This window comes from Aptenodytes forsteri, unplaced genomic scaffold (genome assembly GCF_000699145.1).
Source record: "Aptenodytes forsteri isolate BGI_AS27 unplaced genomic scaffold, ASM69914v1 Scaffold256, whole genome shotgun sequence".
Lineage (NCBI taxonomy): Eukaryota > Metazoa > Chordata > Aves > Sphenisciformes > Spheniscidae > Aptenodytes > Aptenodytes forsteri.
In genome coordinates this window covers 2,228,073-2,248,971 of record NW_008795021.1, presented here as the reverse complement: position 1 = coordinate 2,248,971, position 20,899 = coordinate 2,228,073, and the positions used below count along the sequence as shown (strand labels likewise).

At 38.2% G+C, this 20,899-nt stretch overlaps 1 protein-coding gene across 1 annotated transcript in view; it reads left to right on the top strand.

Moving 5' to 3' along the window:
- Window positions 1-13,986: 13,986 nt before the first annotated feature.
- KCNQ5 (potassium voltage-gated channel subfamily Q member 5) overlaps window positions 13,987-20,899 on the top strand; it is a 192,181-nt gene continuing 185,268 nt past the window's right edge. The window contains exon 1 of the mRNA XM_019471122.1: window positions 13,987-14,141. Within this exon, the coding sequence (XP_019326667.1) occupies window positions 13,987-14,141 (155 nt within the window). The remainder of the gene's footprint in view (window positions 14,142-20,899) is intronic.

Genomic DNA, 20,899 nt, shown 5'->3' with positions numbered 1-20,899 from the left:
CTGAGTTCTTTTGCAGGGTTTTATTTTCTTCCTGTGCATGTGTGGCTGCCATCCACGCTAATCAAACTCAATCAGCAGGAGTCAACTGCTTTGTATTAACTATTGTTCTCCTGACTGCAGTATTTTATAATAGATTTTTAAGATCTACACTGACTCATACAATGCATATCTAATCAAAAGTAAATTAAACTGCATACACTGACTTGATATCAATGACAGAATAGCATTTACGACAGCAGAATAGTGGCGCTCTTTATTACATAAGATTAAAAAAAAAAAAAGTCCAGTGTTTTCTTTGTTTTCTCGGTATATATTATTGTGTGTCCTTAGACTGAACTTTTAATTTTTAATTACTGTTTTTATTCAAGGTGATTTAATATATAGCAGATACATGTTTTTTAATCTGAGCCCTTAAAATTTTCTGTTTCATAGACTTAAGTGGAATAGGGGTTCATACATATTCATAGTTCAATGAATTATGCTAATAGCAGTTCTTTGTATTTTTAGGGAGTCTTTATCAATTTTCGCAAGCATTTTAAACCTATTATATAGCACTTATGTTTATAAAATTGCTATAAGTAGTTGTCTATCTGGTCATCATTAATACAGCTATTTTTTCTCTTCTCTTTTGGTACTTTAATTGAAAATGTGTGTCAGCATTTTTTTCAGGCAGTTATAGTTTAACTATAAATATGAGTAATAAACTAGTGTCTACAGAAATGACAGCAGTGTAGTAAATAAAGAGCCAAGGTAGGTGCAACTGGCTGATATGGATGCTGGTCAGTGTAGATATCTGCATGAGCTATAAAACCTGCTCAAGAAGCCAGTTAATTCTCCTTGACACAGCACGGCAAGTTCATATACTGAGTTACTGAACTTCAAGGTAGCATCTGTCCACTGCAGTCACTGTGGCTTCAGACCAAGGTGTCAGGCAAACAGGGGTGTATTATAGTATTTAACAAGTGCTTTCTGTGTGTAACAGACCCAGAATGGCCCCATCCCAAAGAAACATGTCCTACGGCGTTCCAGGAGGCTTCAGCTCTTAACTCACGACAGAACTTTCCCTTCCAAAGGGGCTGAAGCACGTTTTGTTTTTACAAAAGAAGTAGCTCTTCAGTCCCTAGTTGCAATCCCTGCGAGGGTTTGCACATGCATTCAGATACTGTCCCCCTAGATGCACTGTTCCCTAATCCCAGCGCCTGTGGAGAGACACATCTTCCTGTCTTTACTCAAGAAGTGATCGTTTTTGTTCTAGATGGCTCTTGCCAAACATAAACCAATAATCTTTTCATTGACTCCACTGGGAGTCCTGAGGGTGTAACTCCTATTCTTTTGATCTTCCAAAAGATTCTCCTCATCTGTTAATATGTAATGCTTGTGCAGTGTTTTTCAGGTATTGCCTGACCATTAATCCTCACAGCAGCCCCAGGAAGTAGGTAACGTTATCCCCATTATTTATATTTGAGAAGGTCTACCTTCAAACTTGTTGCAGCATCATACTAGTAAAGGTTAGAGCGAAGGGTCCCAGATTCCCAATCCCGCCTCCTCTCTTCCAGAAGCCCCTGCTGTCTGCTGTGCCTTAGCGAAGGTTTCTGCTTAGGATGTGCATGTTTGATGGCATCAGAACAGTGAAAGGTAGGAGGGCTGCAGATGGAAATACTGTTGCCTGTATTTCCTGTGGTTTTCTCGTGGGTTTTTCATTCATGGTTGTAGGAGAAGACCATTATCCCACTCATCATAATAAGAAATGACTCATAACTTAATAGTCTGGACAACTTGGATAGTTCCCTTGAGTCAGCATTTGTGCTAAGTTAGCTCGTTTGTTTCTGGATTTTTACCTCTTTTGGATTCTCTTTTTTCTTTTGAAATTACTCAGAAAAGAAAGAGCTAGAAAGCCTGTCATGATGTCAAGAAGACAATTAGGAGGTACAAAATTAATCTAGATTGTAATAAGACTTCAGTACTTTTATTATTAAATTGTATAGGAGTTTAAATGAGAAGGAAAATAACTAACGTGCAATAGCCATTAAAGAAAGCAAATCATTAGTAGATATTAGTATATGCTTTATATTAATAAATCTAAAGCAAATAATTTTCTGAAGGAAATAGCAATATATTATTTTAACTAAATCTCCACAGGAAGGTGTCTTACTTGTTCCTTCAGTGGGTAACAGTTTGTATTGCTTATCTTCAGTTCAGCTACACTAGTGAAAGTAGTGGAATTGCTTCCATGAATTTACCAGCCGAAAACTAAAAGACATGACAAGACTCTGTTACTGAATTGCTTATATTGTGGTATAGTGACTTTAGAAAAAATACAAAGCATAAAGTAGCTTTAAAATCCTTGTTGTGTCTTAGCATGATTTTTCTAAAACAAGCAGTAATTCTTGAGGTGGAGAGATGTGAATGTATATCAGTGGCATATCATCACTTCTCTGGCAAACTGTTTCTCAAGATCATAAAAAAGAAAACAAACCCCAAAATATTAATTAAAATGTTTTACTAACTGACTACTTTCTTTTCTACATGTGGGAAATCCCATTGGCTTTTCTGCCAAGTTACCTCTGCACCCTCTAATTGTGCCAGTTGTTGGTTATCCTATTAGACCCAAACATGCATTCCTTAAGAGCTCCTAGATCCTCAAAATTTATAGCAGATTTGCATACATTACAGCATGATTGGACCAAAATGTGTATTTGACCATGCAGATATGGCCTTTATTTTCCTGTGATTTGGTCCCCAGATGCCACTGCAATGAATTCACAATTCTGCACTAATCAATAATAGCAATACAAAAATATTTTCAATACGCTTTAATGTTGTGCTGCATATACCATTGAACAGGAAATACTTAGACCAATTTAGTGGAAAAGATTTAATTTATGTTGCCATTTTAAAATATTATCTAAGTGTTACTGTATTAGAACACCAAGAACATTCTATCACTATTAGTTCAGCGATTTTAATGTACATTCAGCTAATACGTATCTCATCTTTAAAGAAACAGCAGTGCCTTCTTCACTTTTTCAAAAATCCAATTTAAAGAAAAAAAATTATCTTGTGCTTCTTTGGTTTTTATGCTCTGTGTTGTGATAGGCTTTAGAATAAACAACAGCACTTTCTCCTTGCTTGATAAAAGCTTGTTTAAGGAGATTATTCTGAATGCCATACACCTGGAGAAGAAAAGCTTTTTCATTCCATCTTGAGAGAGACATTAAATTGCTATTGGTTGTCTCCTGTGTTTTCATGTCATGCTTAATGATTATTTATTAATACATTTACACACATATGCATGCATATTTATTGCACCTTTTTAGGCCTTATTAGCTCTGTTTAAGCAACTCAAATATCTCAGAGTAATTTTGAAAACAAATAAAAAGAGAATATTCATGCTGATATAAGTGAGATTTGATAATGAAGAAGCTTTTGCATCTCTATCAAGAAATTTAAATGATAGTTTTACATGCCTATCAAATATTCTAGACTAACACTCAGAGCAGGTAAAATGAATGTATTTCTTTGAGAAAAGTATCTGGGCTGTACAGTCATTTTTTAAAATGCACAGTTTTAGAAACAACAGAATTTTAGAAACACAATAATCCCTAACTGTGAAGTAAACATTAATGAGGTTCAGCTATGCAACGCAGAGCAGTCTGAAAGATCTCCTTCCAAGGCGGAGAAATCCATACTGTATAGAGGTACCTCTTTTCCTATATTCCCACTTGTAAAATTCTGCCCTTAAGTTGCAAATTCATCTTCTGCCAGTAAGCTAGAAATGGAAACACAGTTGCCTGAGAGTGAATAAATTTTATTTGGATGCAGTTTTATTTCTCTAGTACATTTTTAAGCTTTTTATTTTTATAGACCGAGGGAGTGAGGAGGAGACTAAGACTAGAATTTCTCAAAACAGAGTGTTTCCTTCAGATGTGTGTTGGCTGTGAGAGCCTTGCATAAAGAAATCATTCACACATGCCCTGGTAAGCTGGAGTTCATTGAAGTGACACTGTGCTGCCCATAGCAGTTCTAGCCCACAGGCAAAACATTCTTCTGGCAAAATGCTATCAAATTCCCACTGACTGTTCACTTAACGAGCAATTCATAAGTAAGTGCCTTGTTTTTTAAAAAGGAGACGAGCTGTATGTTCCTGGCACTCTGAGATGCCCAGCCCTGGATAGCAGAATGTATTTCCTCTCACAATAGGAAGTCAAGGGCAGGTTATTTTCATTTAGGATTTTTTTAATATGTTTTTTAATAACAAAATATGCTATGGTATGAATGCTCTGCGTCCAAAGATCACACTGCATCAAATATAAGCTATCCTTCATGGGTATGACATCTGAGAGACAGAGAAGAGTTTTACTGAAAAAACTATGATATGTAAAGAGTAACAAATTCTGTCTGTGCGGTTCACATACGTTACCAAAGGTTAGTCTTATTTCTGATTTTATGTCTTTTTAGTTTTAATTATGGTATTTTTGTCTTCAAGTGTTGGATTCTCTTTAAGTGAATACTAAAGTAGTTACAATGATGCTATGCCTTACAGTTTTGTATATGCGACACAATAGATTCCCAGTGTATATTTAGGGGTGGAAACCTATCGACTGGACAAGTGTTAGGTTATCATTCTACATTAATATTATAAAATCAGGTGGATGATTTTGATTTGACTTTATTTTATTAGATCTATTTTAGCACCTCCTGTGTAGCTTTATATCTTCTTTAGCCCTTGCTATATACTGAGATACTTAGGATAAAGTAACTTCTAGGATGCATTGGTTTGCAGTGATCTCCTATTCACATCATCCCTCATTGAATAAGTAAATACTTACATGTAGTTGCATTGGTATACCGCCATTGAAATATATGGGTCTGTAGTATTATAAATGGAAGAGGAAGTTGGTGCAAGTTCTGGGGTTCTTTTTTTTTAATTCACTGTTTGATTGCCATAAGTTATTCTTGATTTGTCCTTGAACAATGATGAAAAAAACCTGTGTCACACATCTGTGGCAAGTTCTGAAAGCTAGACTACTTTTTCAGGTGAGTCCAACTTTACAAACCATGCGAGAGTTTTTGAAGTCACTGAAATTTTGTACTTTGTAATTCATAAGATAATTTGATGAGGGATTGTGATAGGGCCACGAAATGAATAGCATGTGAATTAAAAGCTGGTATTTCCACAGGTAATTTTTTCATCATGTCAATGCAATATTACATAGAGTGTGAATTTCCTATCAGTTCTCCTAGTCCAGGGACTCTCACCTTCCCTGCGCCAGTTTCACTGATTGACTACGTTCTCACCTGTCATCTTCTCCAGCTTTCTCCTTATCTCTCATCACCGTTGCCCTGTGCCATTTTATTATCGTTATCCTTCCTCTGTGCTTCATTAACTCCCCCTCTCCTCAGCACACTCTCTTCCAAATTCCCAATTTAGCCTCAGCTCAACCTCTGCTTTCTCTGTTCTTTGTCGTCTACCTTTTAATTTAGAAACCTCATGGGGTTTTTTTTAGGATTTTTTTTTGTTGTTTTATAAAAAGTAAAATAAATGTAAAAAAAGGTATTTGTTAGTATTTAAAGCATGTACTCTCTAAATGCTATGGTAGATACCAGTTAGGAGCCCCACTGTATTTGTAAATCATACTGCTAGGTGCAGCCTGGCACTGAGGTGACACGTTGCCAGCCTGGTGCTCATGGGTCCCACTGCCACTGTCTGTAAAGCTCTGGCCTAACCCATTTCCACAGTCAGATCTACTTCCCATCCACGTTCCCTGTTTACGAGGATGCATGAGAGCTGGGCTGGTGTCTGAAACTCCCGCGAGGATGACTGCCCAGGCATGCTCAGCATCTTTATCCCAGGACACGAGCCCTCGCTCCTGTTGGCCGCAGGAGCGGGCGCTGGCAGGATCGAGTGTTGTACAGCTGTCCAGCAGCGGATATCCGAAGCGCCACTGCCTGGTAGTGCAGCATGAGCCCTCTCCTCTGAGCAGCGGGCTTGCCTCCTGGCAATAGAGGAAGAGGTTCAGGTTGCAGGACTGGCAACCTGCAGCGCGCTTTTAACTTTGCAGTGTTGTCACTAAGGGGACAGTTGGTCCCAGGGAGGCAGGGACAAATGCCACGCTGAACTCCTCGGAGTTCACAGGCAATGTTCTTCATAGCTCTGGGGGCCAGAGGTGGGCTGGGGATAAAAGCTGTGGTGCCAAATTTTCTTCTCCCACTCCATTTGCTTGCTGCGTCTGCTCCGCTTGATTCCACTCTGTTGGAATCAAATTTCCTTTGTCGCCATCTAATGCTGCATATTTCAAAAGAGCAAAACCAGATACTGTTTTTCTGATGTAACTCCCTTTGCAGAAGGGAGTCAGGCTGGTTGAGTTCTGAATGTTGCAGAATTGCCATTGAAAGTTCCTATAGTTGCCAGAGCTATTAAATCTTAATAAATTTTACGCTATCCAAGTTCCTGAGAGTCACCAATGTGCTTTTACAGACCACAGAAACAGGTGGTTTTGTTGGTTCAATGCATCCTTTTGCTTTCTCTGTAAGTTTTATCTTCATTACTCTATGAGGCTTACAAATACACTATTACTTTGCAGTAAGCAACTTTTTCTTGGGAGGAACTGATTTAAGTGTGCTTAGCCAACCACTGGAATTGTCAGTGTGGATCTATGAGAAATAAATAAGTTAATCGTCATTATCTTTAGCATATTACAGTTTATTTGCTTACTCATTTTCTCCTTGAAATGGAAAACCCTTATGAGCAATACAAACAATCTCAAAGAGACATCTGATACTCGTATAAATAGCTATGCTCGTTGCTTTTTTACCAACTCATATCTCTGATGATGTGAATCTACTAACCCCTGTAGCTGGAAATTAATCATGAAAGCATATTGAGTGCCACAAAGCTAGGATCAACACCACAGTGAATGAACTTGCCCTCTTCCATTGTCTAAGTGGTAATTCATCATTATTCATCTCACAAGAAATGGTGTCTTGTCTTACAACTTAGAAAAAAAATGATTACGTAGTAATGCCAAAGTATTCCATGAAGTGATATAATTAATGCTATTCTCACTAGATCTGCTGATGGAAGTAAAGTCTTATTCAATTTCCCTGTGGAGACACAGTGAACCAATATCTTTGGCAATAATTTTTAAGCAGGAAGCTTTCTGCTTATCTCAGCTGTATTGTATAGCCATTTCAGAATGCACATTAAATAGTTGGAAAGAGGTTATAATGTGGGTGGATTTTCCCTAAGTCACTGAGGCTTTTCACTGAATACAGGTTGTGGTGGAGCTCTTTCTACCATCTGAGATCATTTAGACTTCTTCAACTTTATTATTGTTTAGTATCACTAATGTCAGATAATATGACACTTCCTTAATTGAGTGCAAGTAGTTCTGTGTTCCTCATGTCTTTTATTGTTTTTGGCCAGCCACCTGCCACAGACAGTTGTTATATCTACTGCAAATATCAGCTCAGATAGCTGACAAGACCCACAGCATTTCATTGAATTATTATTGCAAGTTAGCTTCTTGATTCCTTTAACTGGCTTTTTTTTTTTTCTATGGGAAATCATAAAGAAACATTGAACAACTCTTCTTCTCTTTTGTATGTCTTTACTTTAAACATGTACCACAAGAGAAAGCAGTAAGGCAGAAAACTTTTTCATGTTTGGAAATTAGCCACAGAATGCAGTATAAGCACCTTGCCATTGAGTAAGCCTTACAGTTTGTGTTGCCTGCTATTGGAGCAGTTAATGTGCTGAAAATGGTTGGTGGCAAAAGTGAGCAGGGGCACAGGGCAGCCTTTCTCCCCACCACTGCATGCTGGGCTCCCATGCAGTAAACGGTCTTGGCTCAGTGTCCTGCTCGGTGGCTTCTGCCTCCATGCCTTGCTGATTTTGATTTCTCCAGACTGTTGACTAATCTTATAAAATAAACCTAAAAGACGAGTTCCTCTTTCTCAGTTTTTTATTTGCTTTATTGGGAGTCAAAATGTAGATGAAGCTGTCACAGATGGCATTCTGAAACAAAACGCTTAACTTTTCTTACAAGCAAAAATAAGAAGTCACTTCCAATCTGCTATATACTGAGAAGAAATCAAGCAGACCTACTTGCAGGGTGAAAACACAGTATATGTCTGGCGAACTTTTGGAAATAGTAGAATCAATCAACTTCTGGATAGACTTTCACCATAATTTGCAAAAACATGGTTATTTGCAAGCAAACTTCGCGGTGTAAAGCAGTGTACGGTGTTCTAGCACGTAGTGATACCGTTTTTATTTGTACCTCTTCTAAACCTTCCCTTCTCTATAACACAAGGTCTGTAACTGAGTCTTTTAAGGCTCAGTCCTATATATTATAAGCAGCTGGAAAATTTCACACACCCACTGAAGGTTCCAATGAACACAAAATACCACAGAACAGATGCCAATAAGAGGTATTTTTAGCGGCTCATGTCACAGTTGCTGTTTGCCTCTCCCGTGACAGCTAATGAGCTTTCAATGGCTGGGAGAAACAGTGCATCCTGCAGTAGAAGCCTGAGAATGCCTCTCCCTTCTTCAACACAGGCAGTAAACGTTTGCTTGGGGTCTATCTGAAGCTTTATAACAAACCATTACAGCATATTCTTCACTGGTTAAATGGATTACACCGCAGACCTCCGTTTCATACATTTATTTCCATAAGAATCTGGCATGACAGTTTATTGTTTGTTTGCTCTGTAATATGGGCTGCTAGAGGTAATGTTATTGTAAACAGAGCTTGACTGAGTGAACATTTGTTACTAGTAGTTAATATCGTTTTCTTACATTTTCTTGGCTTTGGACGTGGAGTAGTTAAAATGTAAGGAAACCCATTCTGTACATTTTCAGCTGAAGTTGAAGCTGTTTATCATTACATAATGGAAAAAATTCTAAGTATGCCATCAACTGAGTGAAAGAAAATCATCCTTATGTTGGGGTTTCTTGTTCTTTCTCCCTTACTTTGCACCATTATATTACACAGAATGTAGCATGTTCCATTCCCAGGAGAAAGCCAGATTGATACTGAATGTGTAACCAGCTGGGTGTTTACCCTTCATTATTCATACTGACAAGGCATGAGAGGAAGAAACAGAAAAAGAAGAAAAAACGAGTTGTTGGAATAATTGTTCCTTTTTGTGTCAAAAAATGCCGATTTGAAAATTCAGTTCAAGTGACTTAGGAGGAAAGCTCCTGTGTACACTCTCAACGTACCTGCTGTTTTTATGGTATATGTTCGCAGAAATTATTGACTGACATATTGACGTGTGTGGCAATTAGCCCTTTTTCTTTAGAAATGGGTTTATTATTCTTGTGCTTCCTGAAGAACAGACACTGAGTGTGCAATTACAGAAAGCGCTGGATGGACCTTCTTTCACTAGTCTAGAGTGAAAGTTGTTTTACAGTTGTTAGCCAAGTGTAAAAACCAGTGTAAACCCAGAGAACGTTATTTCACGAGATTTCAGAAGACGAGTGGAAATGAATCGGAGCAGAACTGAATCTCAAATGATCAGATCATAACACCTTTTATATACACATATGCAGGAGGTGCCTGTGGGATTAGAAGCAGGCGTCCTGGAGAGGGGCTGCCCAGCATCTGACATGGGATTTTGAACATGCTATTTATTCTTTCTCAGATGGCATAGAAACAATATGTATTTCTTGAGAAGCACTCTTTAGTACAAGAAATACGTAAATTTATAGTAAACAGCTTCTATCCTCTTCAAGCTAACGTTCAAATTATCAGTGAGAAACATGTAAATGGGACTGTTTGCTCTCGGTTTATAGTCAGGAAATTGAAGCGGAGTGGCTAGGGGATTCCCCTGCTACAAATACATTTCTGCATACTGTTCAGTCTGAGACTTGTTACTTTAAGCATGACTGCAAAATGTTACTTATTCATATTCAGAAACTTTCTTTTTGTGTGTATTTTTTATTTCTGCTTTCCTCGTCTTTTCTTTGCAATCTTCAGAAATCTAGTTTCTCAGTTTTCTGTTGATTTCAAAGGTCATAGGCACATCTGCACTGCATTTTGAACTGATTTGGCCGTGAACAGTTCTCTTAAGGCCAGTTTTCCTGGCTGCTAGCAAACAGGAGAGCCTAGATGGTCCTGAATACCTATGTCAAGCTTCATCTACAGAAGTGAACTAAATCAGCCAGGGCAGAGGCCAAACATTGTTTCTGGTTCATCCACATAATTAAATGTATAAATGTTTTTATGGTTCATGGGGTGTTTCTGCCAAGGCCGACTGGATTTCTTGCAGACATGTAGACATGAACCCCATACAATGCAGGCTTTGGCTAAAGATGTGGGTTGGTCAGGGGTAAGAAGTGGAGGAGGAGGTTGGGATCCCACTGTGGGTCCTTCTGGTTGAGTGGTAGGAAAGTGGGAGACATCAGGGTCGTACAGTTGAGGTCCAGCTTTTGGTCCAGGCATTTGCAGGTTTGCATTTTTGTACCTGCTACGGTGGTTCACCAGGATGACCTCACAGAGGCAGAGGCCTGATTTTGGATGTGACACTCCATTACTGTCTGACCATGGCTCATCATATAACTAGGGACGTGAACACCTCATGAGACATGCTTGTAAGAGAAGTGGAAAATGGCAACTTTAGTCCCTTAGCTCTCCCTGGACAATGTGTCACTAGTAGCTAGAAGCATCATGATCATCTCCCTGCTCAGAGTTTTGAATATGTAGCCAAAACTGACCTTTTGCTTTCTTTTGCGCCCGAAAAGATTTCAGTTTGTTGTTGACTGTTACATGAAATTGTCTTTTGGTCATTGCTGTGGAACAGCAGCATGTGATGTCTGCAGTTATTTCCCACTTTGTCCAAGACTGTGTGCCATCAGTGACAATCAACTCTCTTCTTTTTTGTCTGTTTCCTAATCTCTCTAATGTTCTTTATGCTTTCATTCTTCTTTGTTATTCTGTTGCCTTTTAAAAAGTTTTCTATTCTTTACCATCTGTGATATTCAGGAGTTTGGCTCTTTTTTCCATATCATTTATAATGCTCTAAGATGAGGTCTCAATTCTTACTGCAAATTACCAGTGAAATATGCCAAAGTAGTGGCGCTCTTGCTATAGATGAGAATAAAATTTCAGTAATGTTTTAAAAAAATGTTTTCTATGTGTTCATTATCACTGCCAATATCTTCTTGTTTAGTGGCAGGGATATTTAATATTATGAATGTTATGAATGGAGAACTACTGCATAAACTGGCATACCTTGAGATTTTTAGTAAACCCTGGAAATTACTTTTCTGTCTACAGCAGCCTATTCTGTTGGCCTTCTGTCAGGATCTTGAATTTTTCACAGTTCTTCAGCTGCCAAATGTTGGCTATGAAGTGATTAGTTTTCTGAGAAATCCACTCTTGGCCTCTATAATGAAGATAAATTCACTGGATTTCCATATCTCTGAAGAGTAACTTTTAAATAAAGGATACAGATTCTGGTGAATTCTGCTTGCATCCAATTTTAATGACTAATTTAATCATTCAGTAGCATTTCTATTTACCAAAAACAAATGTAAACCTTATAAAGAGAGCCACAGATCAAAAGGAAAAAAGGAAACAATAAGTTAATTATTGTTCCTACTGTCAAAATTGCTTTCCTTTGAATAAAAGCAGTCATGTCAAGTAGCAGATACAGCAAACATTGACTGTCGTATCATACATAGTTAATTCTTCTTTTTAAAGGGTAAAATTGTTAATTTTTGCTAACTATTGGCAAATGTGAGTGTTTTATGAAAAGAACTTTGGCACTATCAATTGCCTCATTGATTGTTTTCATTTCTAACAGCCTTTGTCAAACCGCTTTTCACATTCTACGGCTCTGAACATCTTCAGCTGGCTTAGCTTGTGAAATCATCTGTTTTAGCACTAGAACATAACTAAGACAATGACGGAGAATTCTGCAGAAACTCCAGTGATCTTTCTCCATTCCCAGAAATTGAGATTTCAATTTAAAAAAATATTTTCCTTTTTTTTTAAAGACATCCAACCAAAACAGCAGAACATATCCATGTGTTAATAAGTGTGATACTAAATGACTGCGTACCTCCAGCATCACATTTTGACCAACATTTTACAAAAGTTGAACCAAAACAGCAGGACTAGTCCAAGCTCATTTTCATAACCAACCTCTGTGAAGAGAATATCACCATTGTTTTTATGTTAGCTTTATTTACAATTTCCATCTAAATAAGGGTTTTGAAATGCAGAGAATGCGATTAAATATAGCAGGGCTTCACAATTTTAGCGCTTTTCTTTCTTCCGCAGCAGCTGGCTGTCTTCTCTTTATATTCCTGGGCAAATGTGAGCAGAAATTGTTGCATGTAAAGATTTTTAGGTTTTATAAGGTGTTTTTTTTTTAGTCTGCACAATCAAGGTTTAGTGTCTACTTATGCTTCTATGAAGTGAGCCTGAAATTTATCTTCTGTACTAGCAGTAAACTTAAATGGGAAGAGGATTAACTATTTGTGTATTGTAAAAGTGGTGCCTTAGAGGCATCGTTCTTTAAAAATAAGGAACAGTGGTGGCTGTGTTTACTTTGTACAGGGAGAAAATTGATTTGCCTAAATTAGCTTTCAAAGTAACTTTATGAAGTGTAAGGAGAAGCAAAAAAGTCAGGATATTAGAAATCTACAGGAAAATAAAAGTACACTCATAAATAATATAATAGGAACAGTGGATAGAAGAAGTAAGAAGATAAAAGCCTTTTTTTATATTCAGTGGAAATGTGGCAGCATATGTTTGCGAAGAAGGCTCCAGTATCTTCTATCTGAGGGTTTCCTGGTGTGGTTGTATTTTATATACTTTCAGTAGGAGCTGAAAACTGTTCTCTGTCATTAGCAACTTGTAAAATAAGTAACAGATGCTTTGGCTGTGTGTGGCTGAAAGAGAATGAGCTTGGGTTGTTCCACTTTGTATCCCTCTAGCCAAAATAGCTGCTTTTACCAAGTACTGGCTGATCTGGATATAATCAAGGTAGGTTCTATACTAAAAGCATCTGAATGGTGATTTAAAGATAAAAAGAGGTAAATGTGTATTTCTTTAGATTCAGTGCAGTTTGGAGAAACTGTTTGGAGAAGCAATGCGATTTGTACTGGAAAACGGTGAGGTGAGGTTGGTCACTTGGCTGTGGGGTTTGGGGAATAATGTGTTTTTTTTAAAAAAGGAAATAAAAATAAAAATATACAATCAAATATTCACACTCCTTGGATACTGTATAAAGGAGTAATTCTATCTAGAGGTAATGACTTATACATGCAATAAATGCTTCCAATATTTCTTACACAAATTTTCCTCTTGGGATGAAAACCAGTTGGAAAAGTATCTTTTATGTGATTCTAATATGAGCAAAAGGTATTTTTTGTTATAACCCATTGAACTTAAAATGTGTCACTATAATATCAGTGGCAAGATTATTCTTGTACACCTTCTCTAAATTCTCTTTTAATTTCTGATTTCATTTCATCAATTGGAAATCAAAATTTAATTAAGTGAAAAATGTCTTACTTTTTAGAAGCTGGAATATTCATGGAAATATGTGGATTTCCTTTTCATTTTCATTTGTTGCTTTTGGGTGGTTTTTTTTTCTTTTTACTCTGACAATATTGATTAGTTGGACTGGCTGCTTTGTGGGGCCTTCTACAGTTGCTTAACATTTTATAAAATTAAAGCAGTTGCAGAAAACATCAGAAACAAAACTAGAATAAAATTAAGAAGTTAGTGATGAACAGGGAAAGACATTTTTGATTCTCATTCAGTTTCTGGTGCTCTAATTTTTCAAGATTTCTGTATTTCCACTTTGCCAGCAGACTCTATGTAATGTTTTAATATATGGCAGAAGTTATTCATGAAGTACCTAAAAATGATGTGCGGTTTTGGCACTGAGTAGTCAAGTATCAAATTAACTGGCAATATCAGTATGGTGCAGGTCTTCACATCATCGAAATAAGCAAAACGATGAATGGGCAGGAAGCCTGATGGTTTTGGGTTTATTGCTGGTCCATCTCCACCTGGCAATAATGCTGCAGCAACGCCACGTTGGTATAACACGGAGGCCTGTTATTATGGCGTAATCATGCGACGGTGTTGCTCTGCTCTCAGGGAAGTTGATCACAGGTGAAAGACATGAAGAGAATAATCTGAAGAAAATGTGTCTTTCGGATGCTTGTTCTTGGGATAAAAAGCTTAGGGTGTATGTTGTGGTCCCACCAAGTGTTCTGTATTTATAATGAGGTTCTGTAGGTTTATATATTTACAATTAAAAAGACCTTTTCATATCGAAAGTATTGATAACAGAGACTGCAGCACAGTGTTTGCAGTGGATGTAGCAAAAGAAAAAAAAAGAGATGTACGAAGGCAGTGTAACCAGACTTATTTCCAGTGCTTTAGCAGTATCAATGGATTAATCATGACAAGGTCTATGCTAAGTAAGCATGGTTTCTTTTTTCGGTATTGGTAAATGAATGCAGAAAGGCAAAATGCCCGCTCTTTCAAAAGCAGTCAGTGATAGCCCCTGCCCGATTTAAAGCAGGTTAGACTTGATTCTGAGAAACCGGGGCAGCCACAATTCCCACTGAAGTGCTGCCAAGCCAAGGACTGATTATTACAGCAATAAATCAAGGTAGGCTGTTTGGAACCGGTAGAACACATCTCGGTAGGGTTGTAGCATCCAGTGTAAGTGGTAACAGGAGAGGTACTGACACCACAGGAAAGAATATCTGAGGTAAGTTACTGTCTCACCAAACTCCTGGGAAGTGGCCTTATCTGTTACATGTTTTGGATCTATCTGCTAAGGCATTAGTGTTACCTGGGTCATAGGATAAAGTATTCAGAGATACCTGTCATTTTTTTCCTTTTCTTACAACAGTGCTGTGTCATTTCGGCCACTCCGTTGCACTTCGGTTGCATAGAGCAGATAAGCAGTTTTTCTTTGAAATAAAAAATTACTAATAAGAATACTGTCTGTCAGCTTCTTCTTAAAACCCCCCCCCCCCCCCTCTTTTTTTTGGACCCGCCCGTCAACCCCCCCCACTTCTTTCTGTGATGCCAGCCCTGTCACAAGTATGGCTGTGATCCAAGAGCTGCTCCCACGTGGCTGATACAGCTTCGGAAGTTGTTTTGCTGTAAAAAGGCAGAGAAGCGGAGTGATTAGGTGAGCACCCCTTCCCTATCACTTTCTGAACCTCAGGCAGAAGTAGTGAGAAGCAACGCCAGTCAGAACAGCTGAAAGGCGGTTTCCTTCTGCTGCTTGCAGTGTGGGATGGTTTGGAAGGTGGCTCCTCTTCTACTGCCGCTGAACCGGCACATCTGGGAGGCTTTGGCCAACCACTGGAAGGGACAGTCTTTTCCAAAAGGCTGATGGGATTTTCTAAATTCCAGTAGGCACAGACCTGGAAATTAGGTATTATCATTTGGTATGTGGGAGTAGATTCTGTCTTTCACCATGGAGGACCTGTAACACCACTCAACTTACAGCTCTGCTATTTAAGTTAAGATTTAGGAAGAGAGGGCAAAGGTCTGCATGTAAACTGCCCAAAACCTCACATGTTTTTGTGGATTGGAGAGGTGGGTAGGTCCAAACTAGCAGAAGAGCTGAGGAGGACCCCTGGACAGCTGACTTGTGCTGGCAGGATTTGTCCCATAGACAGCGGGAGGAGAGGTGGTTGGGGAGAAGAAATGGCCAAGGATATAAATGGCCTTAAGACATAAATCTTCCTTTCCCCCTAACCACAGCTGTGTTCTCCAGGTATTGAAGGGTAGCCTGAAGAAAAGACCCAGGAAGAAAAGATTAATTTGAGAAATGCTTAGAGCAAAAATAATGAAACAACAGTTTCCTACATGTGACATTTCCTCTCTGCTTATTGAAATGCTGTTAAACACGTGCACATACTTCAGGACTTGAGATCCTCTACAGTCAGTAGATGAAAATCCAGTGTAATTTAACAATTGATCTTTGCTAAGCAGTTAAATGCAAATGAAAAACTGTCTAAATGAAATAGAAACTTAATGGGAGATGAGATGTAAGTATATAATCTTTCACTCTGTCTCATCAGAATAAGAATTTAATTTAACTTGCAAGGAATATGCAAATGGTTTCCCTGTGTTATCATTCATATTCCTTCTAATGGGAAGCTAATTGAAAGAAATGGAGAAGACAGAGAGGTAAAAAACCATCAAAGATAAGTTTGACCTAAAATACAGATTTTACGTATCAAGTTACAGACTATAAGAATATTTCCATTTTTAAAGTAAATAGTGTAGCATTAACAGTGCTCAAAATTCAATTGATTACAAACTGATGACAAATAAAAGGAATTAACTATGCTATTTTCAATTATCAGGGACAGAATTCGAAACAAAATTAATAACCTAAGCAAAACATGTAAGATAAATAAGATTCTTAGAGTTGTTTAACTTTTCCTAATGAAACATGAATAAAAGCATATTTTATCTTAAGATATATTTCTTATAATTGTGTTAATTAAGCTAGGTATGTCCATGCTAGATTTACTCTGTAAGGCTGTAGTATTTTATAACAGGTGTTTGTAAATGAAAATCAAAGCATAATGTAAGACATCTCTTACTTTTAAAAATAACAAGTAACTTTTTAGCTAAGTCTACATCCTTAGTATTTTTTTAATAAACTAGCCAGAAGTCATTCAAATCAACAGTTTCATGTCTGCTTTGGCCTGTCACATGTAACACTTGTAGCTTCTGACTCAAAGTCTGAGCCAAAAAAAGAAATTCCCATCTGCAGAACCAGCAATTGTTAATTAAAACTTTTTTTCTCATTTGCAAGAGTTGAACTAAGAAGCATTATAATTTGGCTGGTATTTCAGTAATTAATAGCAGCATTATTATATTAGATGTACAAGATTTTTGGCTTGCATGAGTCAATAGCTTGTTTGAGAGATTGTGAGTGAGTTGGTTAAAAGAATAAATTCTTAAAGAATCAATGGCCATGCATGGCATGGATTAAAAACTGGCTAAATGGTAGTCCTCAAAGTTAATTTTAACCAGCCAGTGATCATCAAGGGGATGTAGGATAGTGCAGTAGAATTCCCCATGATTCTTCCCTCTGCACTATTTAGTAGTTTTACTAGTAAATGGATACTACAGGTGGAAATGAAAATTGAAATAAGGAACAATGATGTGAATAATTGTTTTCTCCTATTGCTGTAGGTTATGACATGAAGGTTATATGATTTTATGGCATGGATCTGCAAAGATTATTTTAATATCTCAAAATCGGGTAATTTGGTAAATCTGTGGATTCTGTAATTTGCTAGCACACACTGCAGTTACATACACCTCTTTCAGCCAGTTTTATTCCCTTCTCCAAAGGATATCTATGCTCTTCTTGGGGCAGCAGCACCAGTACTCAAAAGATACATTGTAACTACTTGTTGTAATTTTTGACAAAAATTAAAATCATCAAGAGTAAAAAACTCTTCACAGAATGTGCACTTACCATACTGTCTAATAATTAACACCCTTCCTACTTTCAAAGGTGGGAAAAAAAGGAAGGGCTGCACCCATCTTCCTCCAATGCTGGGTTTGTACACTTCCTACACTGAATCCCGTTACTTCCCATTTGTGAATGGATGAAACTCTTTAGCCAAAGGCATGTACCCTTCCTGTGATTAGCTGATTTATGGAGTTGTTACTTGGTGGTTGCTTTCAAAAAATATAATGCTTTCCTGAATTAGTTTGTTTGTTCAGGGTACTTCATCCAGTGGATTGGTACATATGTGTGTGCTGGTATGGACAGCAGGAGATAATGACAAATCCTGAGGCTCATGGAGGTGCAGAAGAAAGCTAGGACACGCACGTGCATGTCGGTGTGAGAGATGGGAAGGAGACTCTAGCCTGCAATAGCCAAGCGGGCCACAAAATGCGGCAGAGCCCCGGTCTGTGGCTGCCTGTCTGACCAGGTAGTGACCCGTGCGTGGGGGTGCGGGGATGCCTGACGAGCGGGCTGTGGAGTCAGCCTCTCTCCTGCCTGGTGAATACTGAGTTATTGAGGCAGAGCAGAGCAATTTCAAGACTGAGATGAAGAGTCATACTAATACCATACTTGCCTGAGACAGAAGCAATCAGAGTAGAGATTTGGAGCTGATTCCCCTCCATCATCTTGGGCAAATGTTTGAACAGTGAATTGTTCTGGAGTAAAGTTAACTTTCTTTCTTTCTGCTTCCTTTTCTTTCTTTTCTTCCTCCCCTCACTCACATTCTTGTTTTCTCCTATCTTTTCTCTGCTTCAGAGACTGAGAAATCTTCCCAATAAATCAACTAACAGATCCTGAATGTTTTGAAGAACTTGTTTTGAATTTTTTTATCTGGCAAAAAGTATGTTTTATTGAAAAACCTGCATTCAGTTCCCAAAGTCCACATACCTGGGCTCTTGCACAGATGCCTCAGGTGTACTTCCTTACTTTGCTTTGATTTATCCCTCTGGGTGCTATTGATTAATCTGTGTTTTTTAAGTTGTCTTCATAGCTACCTTTCTCTTACTTTCTTAAAGAAAGGAGATACACTTCTGGAATGAACTCTGACCAAGAAATTCTCTGGGAATCCTGTCGCAGTGTAATTTTATCTATATTTGACAGACAGGCAGGAAAATCAAGGGAACTTGTTTTCTGCGTGTGTTGATTACTTTGAAAAGTGTAATTAAATATGCCATCATTATCCATATTTTCCATTTCACTGTATTACTTTTTACTATGTATGTCACGTTAAACATCCTAATATGAAGGACTTCATTGAGTTAGACTTATTTTTTCCAGAAATGTTTTACTAACAAGTAAGTATAATGGTAAGCATTTTCCCTTTGCAGCTGTCCTCTGTTTAGGACAGGTCTACTATTTCAAAGGTTTTCAGTGAGCAATGAAATGGGAAACAGAAGGTTGTTGCTCACACCAGTTTTTAAGGAAAAATTCTTTCATGATTTCTTCGTAATTAGGTCTACTTGAAGTTTATGAATCATAGTATTTGACTGCTGCTTTTCTGTTTGATTTTGTAACAGAATATCAGCTTTCCATTCAACAGTTAGTGGCATTTTTGGAACCAGACAGCTCCACTTAGGAGACTCTCTCAGACACCGAGACTGGAGAGAGCGAGAAATTTTTCTTTTTCATGCGTATGTAAGAAATCTTAAAGGGTATTATCAAGTTATTCTTGGCTTTCAAAACCCTTTTTTTCGTTTGCCCCCAGCTTTCACTATATTTCTTGAAACTGGGAAACTCATCTGACTGAGCCACACTGTGCGACCCTGTGGAGGAACCTGTCTGTCTCCAGCGATGACAGAAACGGAGATAGGGAGGTTAGGACCACTGGGCTGAAGTTTGCTTTTGGAAATCCCCTACTGTGAGTCTCTGCTAACATCTACATATTTAAATCAGATAACTCTGCATTGAAACAGATGGTTACCAGTGACTCAACTTATGCATCCAATTATATATGCACTAATGAGAAGACTTCACATTCTGTCATTTGCTGTTGATTACACGTTTTAAAAGATGGCCTCTTGTTTTAAAATTGATACTGGACCACCATTTACAGAAGGATGAAACTGGCTAGGTAAAGAAGTAAGACAGTATGTGATAAGCAGAAGAGGAAATTTTAAGCAGATATATACAAAATGCAGCCAAAGGCTTAGAAGGGAAATGAAGAAAGTAGAGATAGGGCAGAAAGAAAATGAAATCATTTCTGGTGAAACAGAAAGTGTGAACTGGAGTGATGAAGTGAAGACATTCAGAAACCAGACAAAAAGCTGTTGGCACCTAGTGTGAGCAGCAGTGTATCCAAAATGCAAGTTAGTGTTGATCTTTGCAGGGAAACTGCATCAAGCTCTTGGAAAAATATGTGACTTCCATTGCTGGTTACTTTCCTAGTGCTGTTTCAGACTGGAGCTTTGCAGTAGAGGCTCCAGCATGGAGTGTGTCTTGCAGAAGAAGATCTGAAGATATTCTTGCAGGAAGATCTGAAATGGGGCCTTTGACTGTGTGGTTCACTGGTGGGGTTTTTTTGTCATTTGATAAAATAATGGTTCAGACTCTCTGTAGCTTGGTGATGGCGTAAACTGTTGTCATGTTCTGAAGGATAGGAGGATTCTGAATTCTGAATTACGAGCTGTGGTTTCTGACCACTTGCTTAAAAACACTCCAGTACTGGAGGATAGGAAAGTGACTTACAGGACACTTATTTTTCAGAGGACTCCAGAGAAGATCCATGATATCACAGATGAGTAAACCTGTTGTCTGCTAGTACAAGCAAATTAGAAGAAACTATAATAAAGAGTAAAATTAGTGCATACGTGAATAATGTGATGTATCATGGCAGAGTCAGCACGACTTTGCAAAGGAGAAGTGAGCTCGGTAACCCACTGGCACACTCTGAGGGTTTCCATGATCAGACAAAGGAGAACTGGTTGATGTGATCTCCTTGGATAATATCAAAGGCTTTTGACAGCATCCTTCACCAGAGACTCTTAAACAAAGTTACCCTGGGATAAAAGGGAAGTTCCCCACAGAAGAAAACAACCGATTAAAAGGTAGGAAACAAAGGCCAGGAATGTATTTTCAGTTTTTACAGTGTAGGTAGATCACCAGTGTAATCCCACATGTATATGCTGATCAGAATACTTATAAGTGATTTGTAAAGGGATGAATAGAGCTCAACGATTGTGATGATGGTACGGTTGAGTGTTTATGGGCAAGGATGAGGGGCGAGGCCAATGAGGCAGATATCCTGCTGGGAGTCTGTTATAGACCACCCAACCAGGATGAAGGGGCGGATGAAGCGTTCTATAAGCGGCTGGCAGAAGTCTCTCAATCGCTAGCCCTTGTTCTCGTGGGGGACTTCAACTTCCCGGAC